The sequence below is a fragment of the Triturus cristatus genome, chromosome 4_1 (genome assembly GCF_964204655.1).
Source record: "Triturus cristatus chromosome 4_1, aTriCri1.1, whole genome shotgun sequence".
In the NCBI taxonomy this organism is placed as follows: Eukaryota; Metazoa; Chordata; class Amphibia; order Caudata; family Salamandridae; genus Triturus; species Triturus cristatus.
This window is the reverse complement of record NC_140585.1, coordinates 1,118,128,984-1,118,145,730: the sequence shown is the minus strand read 5'-3', so window position 1 is coordinate 1,118,145,730 and position 16,747 is coordinate 1,118,128,984. Positions and strand designations below refer to the sequence as shown.

Sequence of the window (16,747 nt, the reverse complement as noted above, 5' to 3'; positions counted from 1 at the left end):
CTCCTGGTTTGGAGTGTTGGCAGCCAATCAGAGTGAAGCTCATGCCCAGGAGGGTTCGCAAACGCTCCTCGGTGCTCAGATATCAATATTTTTCTTTTTTAGACTTCTGAGGAACTACTGAACGTATTTACACCATTTAAAAAAAGGTTGCTTTCTGAACCAAGACCTACCTTTTTGCCAAATTTGGTGTCATTCCATTTAGCAGTTCGGGCTGTAGCTTTGTCTAAAATTCCTGTGGAAATTAATATGGAGAAAACGCGTTTTGGGACCCCCCTTTTTTCTCAGCCCCCGCTTGACGAATCAACCTGAAACTTTCAAGACAGGAGCTGACCGGAGCGGGCCATTAGTTTTGAAAATTTCGCAAAGATTCATCAAACTGGTGCCAAAGTTATTGTCAAAACAATAACTGCTTTTTTTAATAGAAAAGAGGTCCTAACTATAACTACCTAATGGCGACTGCCTGTAGGTTTTATATATATATATATATATATATATATATATATATATATATATATATATATATATATATATATATATATATACGTACATACACATATATGTATACATATATAAGTATATATATTTATTTAGCAGCGATGTAGTAACTCATGCAGATAGATGGCACTCCTGATGTAGTGTAATGGCTTCTAATGTATTGTCAGAGATTTGTGCTTGTGTGATGCAACAGTTTAGCACTCCACATATAGATCTATAAAATAGTAAGTAAATTATTACAATCTATTGCCTCGTGTCAGCATCTGCCAAAAATGTTAATATTGGGGGCCTAGTATTTAAAACCGGTGTCCCGAGACGTGAGAGGGAACCGCCATGGTACCTCAGTGTCAGCCACATATTGAAGTAAATATCATAAATATTTTTGCTGATTAATCATCTTTAAAGCAACAGACCTTATACCTTGATATCATAACCATGATGTTCTTTTTTTTTTAGGCAACATAAACAACCATTTCACCTTCTCACCGAGTGCTGGCACAAATATCACAAGTTTAACGCTTGCGATCCCGTTTGACTATGCCAATGGACTAGACCAAGTCTGGGACTACAAACTTTTGGTGTACATCACAGATGACAATTTACTGGGAACCGCAACAAGAGCCTCGACGGGACTCATTCAGACTGGGACAGTGACACTGAGCATTCATGCTTTTATTCCAGGACCAACCACTACCATCACAACTACGGTAAGCTCAGGAATATCCCACGGCTAACAACTACCACCAAAGTGATCACAATAAGGTCAGGGATATTCTAGATCTTAGAACTACCACCGCAATGTCCATGGTAAATTCAGGGGGATGCTGGTCCTAATTGTCTCATTGGCCTTGGAAGTATGCGAATACTTTGCAGAAATTGTTCAATCAAAACAACTACTAGCCCTGGAGCCTGCTGGTTTCGAAAACGCACTGTGCTGGCTCGTACAATTAACACCAAAATCTCATTCTTATGATTTGTCATTGAGCCGTCCAGGAATTCTGTCTTGCTTCATATTTTGTTGATTTATTTTTAATTTCGTGTATCAATACTCGTAAATAGATTTTTAATGTTCTACTCTGTAGCCTCCTCAAAAAAAATACTAATTATAGCCAACATCAAAAGTTGGTGAATAAGAATACTAACTTAGCCATTTTATTGGGAATTTGTTGCATCTGGATTTTGCAAGATACTTATAGAGCAGGCATGGCTGGTCAGGGCTTTTGTTCTCAAACCTCGGAATGCGCCATTAAGTTTTAGCATGCATTAAGAAGAAAAGTCTTCATTAAAACAAGTTTTAGCTTGTTTGCAGTCATGTTTGTGTTGTACCTGTAGGTGTTGTAGGTCATGTGGAAGCACTGCTGCCCCCTGAGAAGGGGAATGAACCAGGGCCAAAATCTAGTGCCACAGTGTCCCTGAAAGTAGCATAAAGAGGTGCCTCTTGCCAGGCCAAAGGCCCCCATCTTCCTACGGCACTCCCATCCTAACCCTTTTTGTGTTTGGCACACAGCTCTTGATGCCGCCCAGAGGGCAACGGAAGATTCGGCTTATGATTCTTATGAGCTGTGGAAATCACTCAGAATGTACCTGTGGCAATCTTGTTTTTCACTCTGAGCATTTCATACTTTTATTTAAAAAAATGCAGAGACTTGATTTCAACGAAAGCATGGATTAAATGTTTGGGAATGTAATGCCATAACTTAGGAAAGTCCAGCAGATCCTTCTTTTTGCTATGACTAGCTCGGATGGGATAAACATGAATCTGAGTGGTATGAAGTTTTGTATGATCATATATCTGAAGAGGGTACTTTCACTTGATGGTGGTTTCAGCATGAGGTACAGAATAACAATAGGTTTGACCTCTATTTCACCCTACTGATCGGCCATAACCAGCAGTGGCTCGTGCAGGTAAGAGCGGTGTGGCGGTAGGGCCGGGTTGAGGGGGAGGTTCGACAGACGACCACAAGGGAAAATTAAATAAATCATTAATTTGTCATCGTCTGTCGAAAATTGCCCCCCACCCGGCCCCACTGCCCCACCGCTCTTACCTGCACGGGCCGCTGCTGGCTATAGCGCACAATGTTAGGAAGCGCAAGAAGCAGCCTACTTCAGCACTAAAGCAAGGCTGCCATAATTTGATGCAAAGAAGCATTGCTTCTCAGCAGTGATTCTACAGCATAATGTACACAGTGCCAACAATCAGTGTTTTAACTGAAATAAAAACGTGGGGGACTCCAAAAGAGGTGAGGCCTAAAAGGTGCATAAGAAACATTCAAAAGAGTCATGACTTAATTAACTCGGGTCGCAGCCTAGTACATTTGAAGTAGAATTCTGTGCTCTATAAATACCTACATAGAAATCTAAAATATGAACCATGAAGATGAAAAAGCAGCATGCAACAATATAATTACATAGCACTATTATTCTGTGCTATAAGAATTAAAATACTTCACAAGGTCAATTTAAACGCAATTGGCACCTTGACTTTGTCGTCCATTTGTAATGAAATCGATTCTTAGGTCCTTGGCCAACAGTAAATCACAAAATCCACCCTGTTGCTTAGTGCCCTTGTCAGAAAGAGGACTTCTAGTAGCCTTTCATTTCAGCTCAGGCATGTGGCAGGGAGACAGGTACAGGTTCCCTTTCTTCAGGCAGCAAAAAACAGAAATATGAGGTCATGTTTCAAAGTCATTTTTTTCCTTTACCAGGGCTCAGCCTTAGCTTGTCATGTCCCACTTAGGGTGCTGTCAATACTTTTAGGAGGGTTGGTGTACTTGAAAAAATATGGGCACTTCTCAACAGGGCTGCCATACCTTGAATGAGACGGGACCAGCACTTTTTAGTAGAGTGACTGTGAGGAACTGGGTTTTTGATTGAGGGGTGAAACAAGGCTCAAACAACAGCCACAATCCTTATCAGGGTGAACCACAAAAAGTCACTGAATGAACCTGTGCTTAACCCTCTGGTAGCATAGCGCAAAAGCAGTCAGGCTTAACTTAGAGGCAATGTGTAAAGTATTTATGCAGCACTAAATAGTAATAAAGTGAAAACACAACACAAGAAAAATCTCACACCAATTTAGAAAAATAGATTACATTGTAATTAATTTGACACCAACATGACAAACTGCAGTTATAAATTTGAAAGTTTAAGGTTTAAAAATAGCACCTAAAAGATCAAAGGACCAACTGTGGACATCTAGTTGCGAGACCGGGGCGAAGTCGAAAGGTATGGCCGACCGCGATTGAGTGTGATTTAGATCCACAAAGTGAAGAAAAATGTATGAGAAGGTCAAAGTTTCGCGGGACAAGGCTGCCAATGGTGTCCGAGGAGGAGGAGGGGCCATCATCGGGGAGCTTCTGGACAAAGTCACCTTGAAGAATGCTATGTTCCGACTTAGTCTCTTTAATAAAAGTCGAAAATCTCCAGAGGGACGAAGCTGCAGGTTGTAGCCAAAAAGGTCTCCACGATGCCGGATAACCGTTCTGCAAGGAGCCACTCAACAGGATTTGATGTTGCGGAGAGGAAAGTAGTGAGAGCTGCTGTGAAGTCGGGCCAACCTAGGATGCATCAGGGATCAGGTAGGTCCCTATCTCCACTCGGTTCTCAGAGCACTTACTGGCTGGACATTTTCCAAAGTCCCACTGTTTGGATTTGGACTATCCCAGCACTTTTAGTGCCACCTCCAAGGGTCCAGGACTGGACCGGCACCACTTGGAGGGTCAGGTTGCACTCGGGCTGGGGCCAGGTGCGGGTTCAAGATAGTTGGAGCCTTTTCTGTCCCTGAGCATCTGATCAGGGCGTCAACCAACTAGCCCTTGGAGTCACTCTGGAAGTCAAGCAGGAAAGCAGGTTTCAAGCAGCATGCCTGTCCTCTAAGGGCACAAGACAGGCTTCAGGCAGCAGGGCAGTCCTCTTGGTGCAGCAGTGCAGTCCTCAAAAGTACAGAGCAAGCCACAGGCATCAGAGCAGTCCTCTGAGAGTCCTTCTGCAGGTCCAGAGGTGAGATGAAGAGTGGGTCTGAGGGTCTTAAGTTTATGCCTGGTGCTTGCTTTGAAGTGGAAGAAACTTTTGGAGTTTTCCCCACATAGAAGTGTCTGCAATTTCCTTCCTCCCTGTCCTGGTTCCAGGCTGTCTGCAGGCACAATTGGCAAGTGTGAAGTTCTTTGTGTGTGAGCTGAGGCAGTGCCGTTGAAGTGCAAGCGGGTCTCTGCACAACTCTGCCCCCTCATCTTGCCATGTTGGCCCATCTGCCAACTACAATTAGTCATGCGACCCAGGAAACAGGTAGCAGGTACCAAATAGTTAGGACAAAAAAACACCAACTTTCTTAAAGTGGCATTATCAGAATTGTGATATTGAACTTTTCCATTACAGATGATTTTAAATTAAAAAATTCTTAGACACAAAACATGATATTTCTACCTACTCCCAAACAAGTTTAACTTATTGCATTTAGCAAGCGAAAGGGTATCCCTTACTAGATGCAATAAGTTAATCCAATTGTATTCAATGGGAGAGGCAGACCTCACAGTAGTGAAAAACAAATTTGTGAGGTAAGCTGTGGTAAAGTGCACAGAGTCCTAATGCCAATAAAAAGGAATTCAGCAAAACAGGAGGGGAGAAGGCAAAACGTTTGTGGGTGACCCTGAAGAGAGGGCCAAGTCCAGCAGTGGGGTAGTACTTGCACTTTTTATCCTGACATATGTATTCTAATTGGGACAGAATGTCATGTTTCAGGAGAAAGGTTGTGCATTTAAATCAATCAATCAATCAATCAAACCGGATTTGTAAAGCGCTACTTATCACCCGTGAGGGTATCCAGGTGCCAGGGGAGGGGGGTGTGCTGCTGCTGCGGGAACTGCCAGGTTTTCAGATTCTTTTTGAACTCCTGCAGGGTTGAGGCTGTTCGGAGTTGCAGAGGAAGTTCATTCCAGGACCTTGCGGCCACGTGGGAGAAGGTGTGGCTGCCGCTCCTATCTGTGGAAGCGTGGTGTGTGGGCAGGTAGAGGGATGCTGAGCGTAGTCGTCTGATGGGTTGGTGGAAATTCAATCTGTGGTTGAGGTAAGCTGGGCCCTTGTTGTGGAGGACCTTGTAGGTGTGGGTCAGATGTTGAACAGGAACCGTTTGTTGATGGGGAGTCAGTGTAGTGTAGTGTTTTGAGTTGGGGGGTTATGTGGGTCCACCTTGGGAGGTCGAGGATGAGCCTTCCTGCTGCATTCTGTATGGTCTGGGGTCTGTTTAGAAGTTGTGAGGTGATCCCTACATGGGTATATTCTGTGATGCAACAAAAATAGTGCATCGTACACCAGACAGGGCCCCTACACAATTAACACAATGCCTTTCTTTGTTGAACCACAACCATAACATCTTGAGCAAAGTCAAAACATACACAAACATTCCCATATCACAGACCTGGTTAACTCTCAACCAGCCAGGATTCGGCAAAATGTCGGAAGTTGAGAGACTGGGGCTTACAGTGGCACAGGTACAACTTGATACCATCAAAGCTTTTGGGTGCTGCAGATATTACAGTAGTGGCCATCTTAAATCAGACGGATAAAACTACTATACACAAACACAAGGGCTAGAGCCAGGCTAAGTGATTGATAGCTGGCAGATATTAACTGGACTGATGCAGAGCTGCCCCATTGCAAATTATCCTATTTGCCATGGCAATATAGCCAGTGACAGGCATACTCAGGGCCCATTTCCTTCCCAGAGATATAAAATGATAATCAAGGCACACTAGCATAGGGCATCTAGATATACAGGGTCATACACTGGACTAAGACTAAAATGGAGACAAAGAGTTAAGGTTGTTGCTAGCTTGTACACTGTACCTTACTGGATATATGAAGGTGTATAATACACACAGTATTTTAATTAAGATGGACTTGTCAGCAGCAGTAAAAGATAATGTAGACAGTCTGATTTGCCACCGATTTATAGAACAGCAACGCAAGAAATGATTAATACAGTAGAGTTCTCCTTGTGAACTGCCTTTGTCCAGGATGGTGGTCATTGTGCTATGTAAATGATAAGACTCCTAGAACTAATTACTATTTCTGTGTTTCCACATCCACCTGTGACCAAGATGTATAGCGTCTCAATGGACTAAGGGCCTCATTTACAAAAAAGTGCCGCAGCGCGGCACCGCAAGCCCTTTGGCTGCGCCATGCTGCAGCACTTTCAAAGCACAGGGATGCAACATATTTACAATAATATGTCGCATCCCTGTGCTTCCCCCTGCGCTGGCGCACAATGGGCTGCCATGCGCCGACGCAGGCACCCTTGCACCGTGATGCAAGGATGCCTGCGCCACAGGCATGATTGTTTATATGCAGGAAGGGTTCCCTTCCTGCACATAAACAATCTAAAATGGTGTTTTTCATCTGCTATACGTGCTGCATTAGCACACATAGAACTTGCAAAACGTCATTTTTTTAATGATTGTTTATGTGCAGGAAGCGACACCTTCCTGTACATAAACAATCACCAGAGGTGATTTCCTCATTCTATGTGTGCTGCAGTATGCAGCACGCATAGAAAGAGGAAAAAAACGAGGAGAAATTAATACATTTCTCCTTGTTGTGCCTCCCTACGCCTCCCTTGGGGAGGCGTAGCATTCTGACGCATTTCCAGGTTTACGATTCCTCGTAAGTGTGGAAATGTTTTAGGTTCCATGGGTGTTGCGTGGGAACACCCACAGCAACACCCATGGAACACCCCTTTCACGCAAAGTGCTATGTTTAAAGGGGCCATATTTACAAGGATAGGAAAATCCACGCAGGGTGGCTTTTACTGTCCTTGTAAATATGGGGCAAAAAATGTGCAGCCAGTGCGCCACAAAAAGTGAGGCACTGGTGGCGCAAGGGGCTTTTAAATACGCCCCAAAGTATTCAACAGAGTAATATATGGAACCAGCTGAGGCTGGCTAGCCATTCAACACTTTAAGATGTCATATGAAAAAGAGGGGTAGTTGGCCTCCTATGGCAGCATGGCTACAGAACGTATAACACCATGGTTTAGGAAATCATCAGGAAGCAGGTGATTCCTGGCCTCTGTACCCATATACAATGTGCATCCTCCTCCCATGCTGTAAGATCCTGTGGGGCGAGATGTCCATGATAGTACAGGGAATACGACAAGTACAGTAAAGGACCTGACATTACTCAGACTCTGAAGTTTGTAGAGACCTTTGACCTCTCTTTGGCAGGACAGAATGTCAGGGAGGCAGCTGAAATTGCAGACATCAACAAGCAGACAGAGAAGGAAGCAGTAATCAGGGGAGATCAAGACATTGAGGGGATCCTGGAGGAGTTAGAAATGACCACAAATCAATTTTCCCAATACAGCAAATTAGTAAAAATTTGCAAGGGATGTTGAGAAGAAATAGTCACCACAATTTGACATTGTGACCAGCACCTTGAAACTTCTCATGGCAACCCCAACCTCATGAAAGAGCCAGAGATACATCTCTTTAAAGTATACATCACAACGCAGCAGCTTCAACGTTTGCTCTCAAAGCCCAACTACACCTCAAATCACTTCTGTCTTTATAGCTGAACAGCCCTTCGCAAATTCAAATACCATATTGGTACATACACACATAATAGACATTGGCAGGGCAAGTCTTGTCCAAGTCCCTATAAACAGCAGATTTATTATATTGGATTGTAATTGGCTCTTATTGCTCCTGACAATGTCTAGGCATTGAAGAGCTTTGTGGTGGGTTGCATGCTAATCTGGACCCCAAGGATAGTGCTTAATCGAAGGGTTATTGGTTATTGTTGTTTATAGTTTATAGGGACCCGCGGGATATCCAGACGGTCTCCTCCACCAGCAGGGCCTCGCAGAAGCTGCAGAAAGTCACCAAGGCAGCCGCAGTGTACTCAACTGGTATTCCATTGATGAACAACCCTTGGATTCCCATTATGCATGAGACATTAGTACAGCGCACACTCACCAAATATGATATAATGACAATTGGGGACCTTTTTACAGAGGGACATGTTTTCTCCAGTACTGAGGAGGGGACGTTTAGTGAGGCAACATTCATGGGCCACTACATTTTTAACAGAATTCACAGTGCATTGTGTTCAGATATTGCAGAGTTTCCCTTGGAGCCCACACCTCTTACCCCGTTGTCCATTGTTATTACAGATTCCGCAGGCAACCACTTAATCTCTAAAATGTACAGGGCATGTATGTCCCTTGTACCCAGTAGGGATGCCAAAATTAGAGAAGCATGGGAACATGACCTGGGCTATCCGCTCCACGACTCGCACTGGGAATATTGTTTCATACAAACTAAGGAAGTTTCCATCAATAGCAGACACAAATTATTGCATTTCAAGTTTCTCCAGCGAATCTATATGACCCCCGAGAGAATGCATAGGCTTAATCCAGACAAACCACACACATGTCTTAAATGTAGATCCCCGCATGCCGACTTTGCACACATGGTCTGGAACTGTGTCACAATTGAGTCCTGTTGGCTTACAATTGTAGTGAAATTGAGAAAATGATTAGCTTGGATGTAGTACCTTCTCCGGAGGTTGCATTGTTGGGGTATGTGGCTGGATTCCCTAAGGAGGTGCGTCAGTTCATGGCAATAGCACTACTGTTGGTGAAAAGAGAAATTGCCCAGGTTTGGGGGCAGAGGCAGTGTTTAATTTGTAAAATATGAAGTGCAGGTGCTCAAATGTTTGTCGGAGGCCACACCTACTTTTCTCTGGCTCCACCCACCCCCTCATATGGCTCCACCCACTTACTCTATTAGCTCCACCCACCTTTTTAACTGGCACTGCTAAAAGTCAGATGTAATACGTGATCTGAATTTAAGAAAGGGAGCCTTCCTCATTGTAAGGTTTTGATAGGAGGTTCCCCATGAACATTTTGAAAAAGATTAAATCAAAAGTGCATTTAAAGCACAATCCAAATGGATCCTACTTTGCCCACCCAAATTTAGGCCTTTTCCAATTCATACCCCTGGCAGCTCTGCAGCGCTCACTCGAAAGACACACACAGTCTTTAAAGTTTGCTTCACCTTTAAGCTTTGGCTTCTGGTATTACAACAAAAGCAGGGTGAGGTGGCAGTGTCCAGAGTTAGTTACACACTGTGATTCACAAAAATGATTAATTAATCGACACTCAGGGCCGGACTGGGAACCCACAGCAACCCTGGCAATTTTTTTAGAACAGCCCCCTTACCATGTGTAGCAAACGAGCGCAGCAAGCTTAACGACTGCTAGAGGTGTGTGCATGCGGGGGATTCTCCCCTCAAGAACATTTTGTGAAAAGAAAATCCAATGGTGCACAATACATTTTCCATCACATATTTAGCTATATTAACTTTCAAAGCATAGTAAATCGTAAATGATGACCTGACATAAGCACCCAGGCCAGAAAGCATGGAAATCTCACACATAAGTACTCAGACAAGGAAGCACACATAAGCTCCCATGCGAATCGATAAACCATGGAAATGTGTGTGTGTATCACACATAATCATCATTCCAGGCCATAAACCGTGGAAATGTCACACATAAGCACCCATGCCAGAAAGCATGGAAATCTCACACATAAATACTCAGACAAGGAAGCATGGAAATGTCGCACAAAGGCACCCAGGCCAGAAAGCATGAAAATGTCAAAGAAAAGCATCCAAGCATGTGGCGCTGGAACAATTTTCAGAGTGTTGCTGCTGCCCTCAATGTTACATCACTGAAGAAGTCATAAGATTGTGAAAAATCCAAACATCACACTAAAGACAAACATAGCAAATGAGCCTTGCCCATTCCAGCGGAAGTGGTGAGAGTGTGGTATGTTGCAGTGGAGCATTTTGAAGCCCACTGCTTGTTGTGGTGTTGGTGAACTGTATGAAGCAAATCTTTCCACAATCCTAAACTCACCAACCCCAAGTGCCTCAACTTCCTGCTCTATCCACTCCAGTGCTGTGGTAGAATCCCAGCATATCGGCTGATGCTTTGGACAGTTGAGTAGCTACCTGACATCGCTAGTTGTTATTTGTTAATGATACGTGTGTAGGCAATGGCATAGGCTAGCTCTATGAAACAGCGGTAACGATTCAAGATGGCTTGACATAGGTCTCTGAAGCAAAGGGAGTCATGTGAGGAAGACAGATTGTATAGGGACCCTACTAATCCTGCCTGCCGTCACATTCGGTATAGTACTTCTAGGGCTTGGCACTTTACCTTCAGGCAATCTCAGGAATGGGCTGACGAGGTGAGCTGGCCTCCCTTGAAATGGGGAAAACTCACTTACCCAGATGGGAAAAGCAGACCCGTGCCTTGAGTTAAGCAGCCTCAAGAGCACTTTGCAGGCAGCATGTTGGCCAGGCCTGTGTTTAATGGTAAGAAGAGTGAAACTGCAAGCTATCCCAATTCCCGAGCCTATCCCAGAGATGCTGTGCTGGCAGGGATTCTTTGTTGAGCTTCCTGCAACACCTGTGTGTTGTAGCTACTATTAGGTGTGTAGTGAGGGATAACTATACATCTATGATTGGGCATGAGCACCTGTGCAGACTTATTTAACACATCAAACTTACACATTTGAAAAATAAACTTCAATATAATGACATTTGGGAGTAGGAATCCAAGGCCTAAAGTATTATAGATAATTTGAACGAGAGTTTTGTTGCAGTCCACACTAGAGAAATATTTTTTCTATGCAGCAAAATAGAGTACATTTTCATCACAACCTTGTTGTCCTAAAAATTACAAACATTGCTCAAAGTTGTTGAACAATCACAGACGTGTAACGCCCTGTTTGGGAGCATAATAGCAGGGTCCTCAGTATTCTTTCTCTCTCTTTCTCGCTTCTATTTTTCTCTCTCTAACCCCCACACCCCCTTGTCTACCTCTAACTCTGATTGTCTTTACTTCCTCTCTACCTGTTCCTCCCTCAACACACTGTATTTCCTTCTCTCCTCACCCATCTCTTGCTCCGCTATCTCTCTCTCTTGGTATCTGACCTAACGGCTCACCCCTCTTTACCTCTGTCTCTCTCTCTCTGCTGCCTACCCTTTCCTCCCTACCCTCTTCGAAGTTCGCCCGTGAGTAAACATCAGCCAGAAGACAATTTTCTACTGGGAACATGGCTGCGTGCAATATGATCAATCACTGTCCTTGGTGGATAGATATGTTTTTGGGAAGTGGTTGGCTTGGAGTCTTAGTTATATACTTCAGTGATTACAATTTAGACAGTGCAACTGTCTAACTGGCGCTGCAAAAAATGATGAAGGTAAAACACACTGCTGGTCAGGCATGAGAAGAGTGTGGAAAGGGATCAGTAAGTATGCGGCCTCAGGCATAGCGAGAAAGAAATTAAACAGAGAGGAGATGGTCTTTTGAGGATAGCATGATCTCAGAGTACTTGCACACAGCAACATTATGGTAGAGGAATTCTCTTTGGATGGTGTACATTTGTCTTTAATGGCAATTAAGCGTTTCTGCTGAATTTAAGAGAAAAGGTGGTAAGCATCTAGGGAAAGAACCTTGTGGTGCTAGAAGGATCAGTGATGTTGGGTGCATTTTTGTTGTGGTGGGGCAGGAAAACACCCAATCAGGGTTTCCTGCTTGTCTAACCATTGTGAAGGTCTAACCAGCCCAGCAGGCGTGAGGGGAGCAAACAAATAAGACACGTCAGAATGTGCAGGGGCAAGAGATTGAAAGTTATGAAAACTGTGTGTGGCCTGGTATAGGTGGATACATGGATGAAGAAGGAGTAGCGGTGATAGATTGTATAAGTTGCAGTTGGGGGAGAAGGTTTGCAACACCACGAGTTTAAAGAGTCGGGTGGTTAATAAGAGCATTAATAAGAAAGAGTACAATTTGTGTAAGTGAAGTGGGGTATTTTGTGGTTGTATTGAAGTTATTGTGTTACATTGTAGAAAGCAGAACTCTACTAATAAGGCAGTCTTTTTGTAATTTATTGATTCTATGATAATTTTCTGCTTCTCACCCAATATACTACTGTCTCACAGTACTATTCAGTTGGGCAACTTGGGTGCCGTGATGTGGGCGTTCAGCAGGTGGAAGTTACCTGTTTGTCAACGACAGGCAGTAGTCTATCTAACATCAAAGCAAGACTTAATCTGTATTCCAATAACAGACATCTCTCAGCTAGTGTTAAAGGTGTCACCTCGCAGTAAAGAGGGGTCTCATATAATTGCAAGCTGCAATTTGCAACGTGTTGTAACTTGTAACCGCACATATCAGGGATAGGATTTGTGGGGATTTTATTGCGACATCCGCATCGCCAGGCTAAATTCCAGCTGGTGAAATGCGGAGCAGTTTATCGGGGAAATATGTAAAGAAAATTCCAGGACCTTGGGATTTTGCCTGCGCTAAATGCCAAAATCGCCATGTAATGCCCCAGTTTATAGGCAAAACTTGTAATAGGTTATCATTGTTGCACAAAATAAAATCCGACAACACACCTGTGTGGAACATATTGTGAGAATTATTGAACAGGACACTGAGCCACACCTAACAATGGGTCTCTCAGTGTTAAAATAATAAATGAAATCTTCAGTGGCACTGCAGTGAGGAGTCTCTCACAGAAGTGCTCAAGACTGCAGCTGTATCAGGGACTGCGACGTGCCTCTCAAACGGAGTTAAAGATGTCTCAATGACTGTGAGAAGTCTCCAGCAGTGTGAGGGTTGTCACTTACCTCCAAACAGCACTAGCGTGACTCTCAAAAACAAGTGTCATAGCGGTGAGCGGTCTATTGTCTCGCAGTGAGTGGGACTTGGGAGTCTCGCACAGTTTTAGAGGGTCCATGCCGGACTGCCGAGGCGTGCATTGTGCGTGCACAAGGTTTCAACGTTAAAGCCAGACAGTGATGAATGATGAGTGAGCCCGAACTCCTCTTTAATAAAATTCTTTTGGAGCGCATGCCATGCGCTCGAGTCAATTATTTCAGTCAAGATTTATTTGTGGCGCAGGTGGCCGACGGAGTATTATTTTACAGGACCGACCGACCATCATCATCATCATCAGTTCATGATTTTAGTAACTCGCAGATGCATACATAATTGTTTTTGTACCCAGCTGATGGAAGGAAGAGGGAATGCCGCTGCCAGCCTATCTTTAAGGGAAGGCCGGGGTTACTCGGAGCCGTTTGTTGAGTGCAACAGAGACCACACCTGAGAAAGTGAAAATGTGAAACCAACTGTGCTTCGTCGTTGGGAACCTAATTTGTGCGCGGCTGCGTGCTAGCCGCAATGGTTTTTTTTGTAAACAGATTTTATTAGTCAAATGTACAATCAGCGGAGCTCTGTACCCCAGAGGCATCCGTAGCATCCATGGACCAAATCCTGATTTTGACCATTTTCTCATATAATACCAACAGAAGAATACAGAAGGGCCATGCATATGAAATATAGCTCAGTGAAACAACCCCCCCCCCGTACCCCCCCACCACCCCACCCCCCATCGCACAACCAGCCCAACAACATCCGCAGGTATGATCGGAAAGCCGCGATGTTTGGACAAGGAAACGTCAGCGAGCCAGGGGCTGGGCTGGTAGGGCCTTTTAACTTACTTAAACCAGGCAGGCCAGTACTGCGGCGACAGCATGCCCTATTGAGATTGTACCGCTACGGCCGGCGGGCATGGCGGCTACTACTAATACTAGGCCAGGCACTCGCATTCAGTGTGAATCTGAAAGAATCACATGACATCCTAATAATCGTATCTATTAAGAAGCCTGCCACCACGCCGGTGATCTTACAACCGGGCCGTCACGCCACCAAAAACAAAATCAGCATTGGTTTTTGCACGGCATATTATCAGTATGGGAATGGCATCGCAAGTTAGTTGGCTTGGCTTAGCTTCTAGTACTGTAAGCTAGTTTACTGCTTAACTTCTTACCGTTACTCGAGGTGGGCCGGCCGGCAGGGCAGGGAGTGGGACACACACTGACTGCACTGCCTTTGCTTAATAACTGATTAGTACGATTAGGCGGTGGCCTGGTGCTGCTTGCCGATGCGGCGATGCCTGCACAGGCTGCCCAACATCGCCGTCGGTCAGATCAGGCTGACGAATAAAGTCGTCGACGATGACTCGTGGTGAGCTGCGGTGGTTATTCTGGGGTGTGGCCATGTAAAATAAATCTGCACACGCTACCGAGTGTGGTGCGCACAGCCCCTACCCCCCATCAGAAGAACTAAAATCCAGCCCGCCCAAATAAATCAGTGTGTGTGTCCCGTGCAATGGCCCGCCCACCGGCAAGTGGCAACACTGCAACAGTCAACACTGGACTGAACTAAGGGCTGCAATCCGCGGCAGCGATGATCAACATATATTTATATCATTTATGAATCTTCTCTTGGGCTCAGCCTCAAGGGAAAGGCTAAGTGATTAAGAAGTCTCAAAGGCAGCCGCAACACTATTAACCGCCGTGATTCACGCTCGGGAGACGTAAACACTCTGCGGCTGCACCGAGTACAGTAGTAAATAAAAAAAAATATCAATGTGTGACGTGCACAGCAGATGCGTAGAAACGGCCCTAATAATTAAGTGCCGGTGCTAAGCACCGGAAAGCACCGGCACAAATTAAGCACTGGGCAGAGGTCTTCTCCCACGGTCAAATCATGGTTACACAGTGTAACATACAGTAATACGAATAGTGAGATATTCGCCAGCATGCAGCTTCCAACCTCTCGGCCAAAAGATATATGGGGTCCTCTCAGAAGCTACCTCCTAGAATTGAATGCTGCCCCAGCCACGCAACAGCCTGATGGAGTTGTCCCTTCTGGTGTGGGTTAGAGGACCCTAAATTGGATAGTACCCATTTGGGATTCGTATAGTTTGGTATGCCTGTAGTACATTTTACTGTATTTTCAAATTTGACATCTGAAATGTATTATTCGTACAGGTTGACTGACACAATGTTATTGCCCAGGTGTATGTGGTGGGCTAACCGGTTGTGTGATCTGTGCTTTAGGCAGGTCGGAATGTTTCAATTTATGCAAAAGCATGTCATTTGTATGGACATAATTGTTCTTTTCTCTTATTTATTCCTTTACTGTATGAACAAAAAGGGAGTACGCATACGCTGACTGTATTTTTCCGAAAATGATAAATAAAGTTAAAAAAAAAAGAATGAGAGTTTGTAGTTTGTGAGATGAGGTATGACCAAGTTGCAGAAATTTGCAGAAATATAATACAGAGTAAGGCTGACAGGCATATGACAGTGGGTCATACAGGGTCATTTGTCCATGGCCAAAGAGCCCAGAATTTGTGTTTGTACTTGGTTTGTGAAAAATACCATACATATGGAGTCTCTGATGGATCAAGTTGATAAGAAACAAGAGTTACCCCTGAAGAAAAATAAAAGATAAGAAAATGCAATGCTTTAAGATATTACATTTGTAATGATTTAAGGGGTACTTTCATATTAATTGCATTACTATGCCTTTGTTTTTATTATGTGAAAAAATCAACCAAATCTTTAAACTAAAAATAAAAACAAAGATCAATATTGTCTTGGGAACAATGTACTCCCAGGGTAGTTAACCACCAAGACTGAACCGCTTATAAAACCAGTTTTTTTTATTGAGGCAATCAGACAGTGCAGTTATCTGGTCCCAAAACTCATATTGTGGACTTACCAAGAATGTACAGGGGCTTGGAACCCATCCATTGCTTACCATTGGTTGGCTTTCCTCTCACTATCATTTCCCTGCTTCTTTTTCATGTCCCTGCTTATCAATCTTGTCTTTGTCCCTGGAATAGATCATAACCTATTTCTCTCCTCTTTTGATTGGCTGGCTTCTATGCTTCCACTGCTTGCTTTTCAAGCATATCTTTTTGGTTAAGCACTCCATCAGAGTGCTCATACAGGGAGACAAGGTGTAGGATAAGCTGATCCTGATAAGCGTTGTAAAAAGCCACCGTAAGCCCGTCAGTATCTGGGGCCTTCCCAGAGGGCAAATCCTTGAGTGCTGCACGTATCTCGGCTGGGCGCAGCAGGGCCATAAGGTGCTCCCTGCGCTCAACAGTCAGCCTCTGCATGGTGATATGTGTGAGGTAGTCCGCAACTGCACTATCGTCATAGGTGAGCTACGACTGGTATATTTCTGCATAATATTTGCGGAAACGTTTTGATATCTGTTCCACCACATCTAATCTCTGCCCCTGCTTGTCCTGTATCTCAAGGATCACGTTCTCTTGCCTGCGGGGGTGCAACAGCACCACCAATGTTGTATGGGGTCTCTCTCC

The 16,747-nt window shown here is 44.2% G+C and overlaps 1 protein-coding gene across 1 annotated transcript in view; it reads left to right on the top strand.

The window, feature by feature from the left end:
- CDHR3 (cadherin related family member 3) overlaps positions 1 to 16,747 on the top strand; it is a 280,029-nt gene that overhangs the window by 203,102 nt on the left and 60,180 nt on the right. The window contains exon 14 of the mRNA XM_085654140.1: positions 952 to 1,202. Within this exon, the coding sequence (XP_085510266.1) occupies positions 952 to 1,202 (251 nt within the window). The remainder of the gene's footprint in view (positions 1 to 951; positions 1,203 to 16,747) is intronic.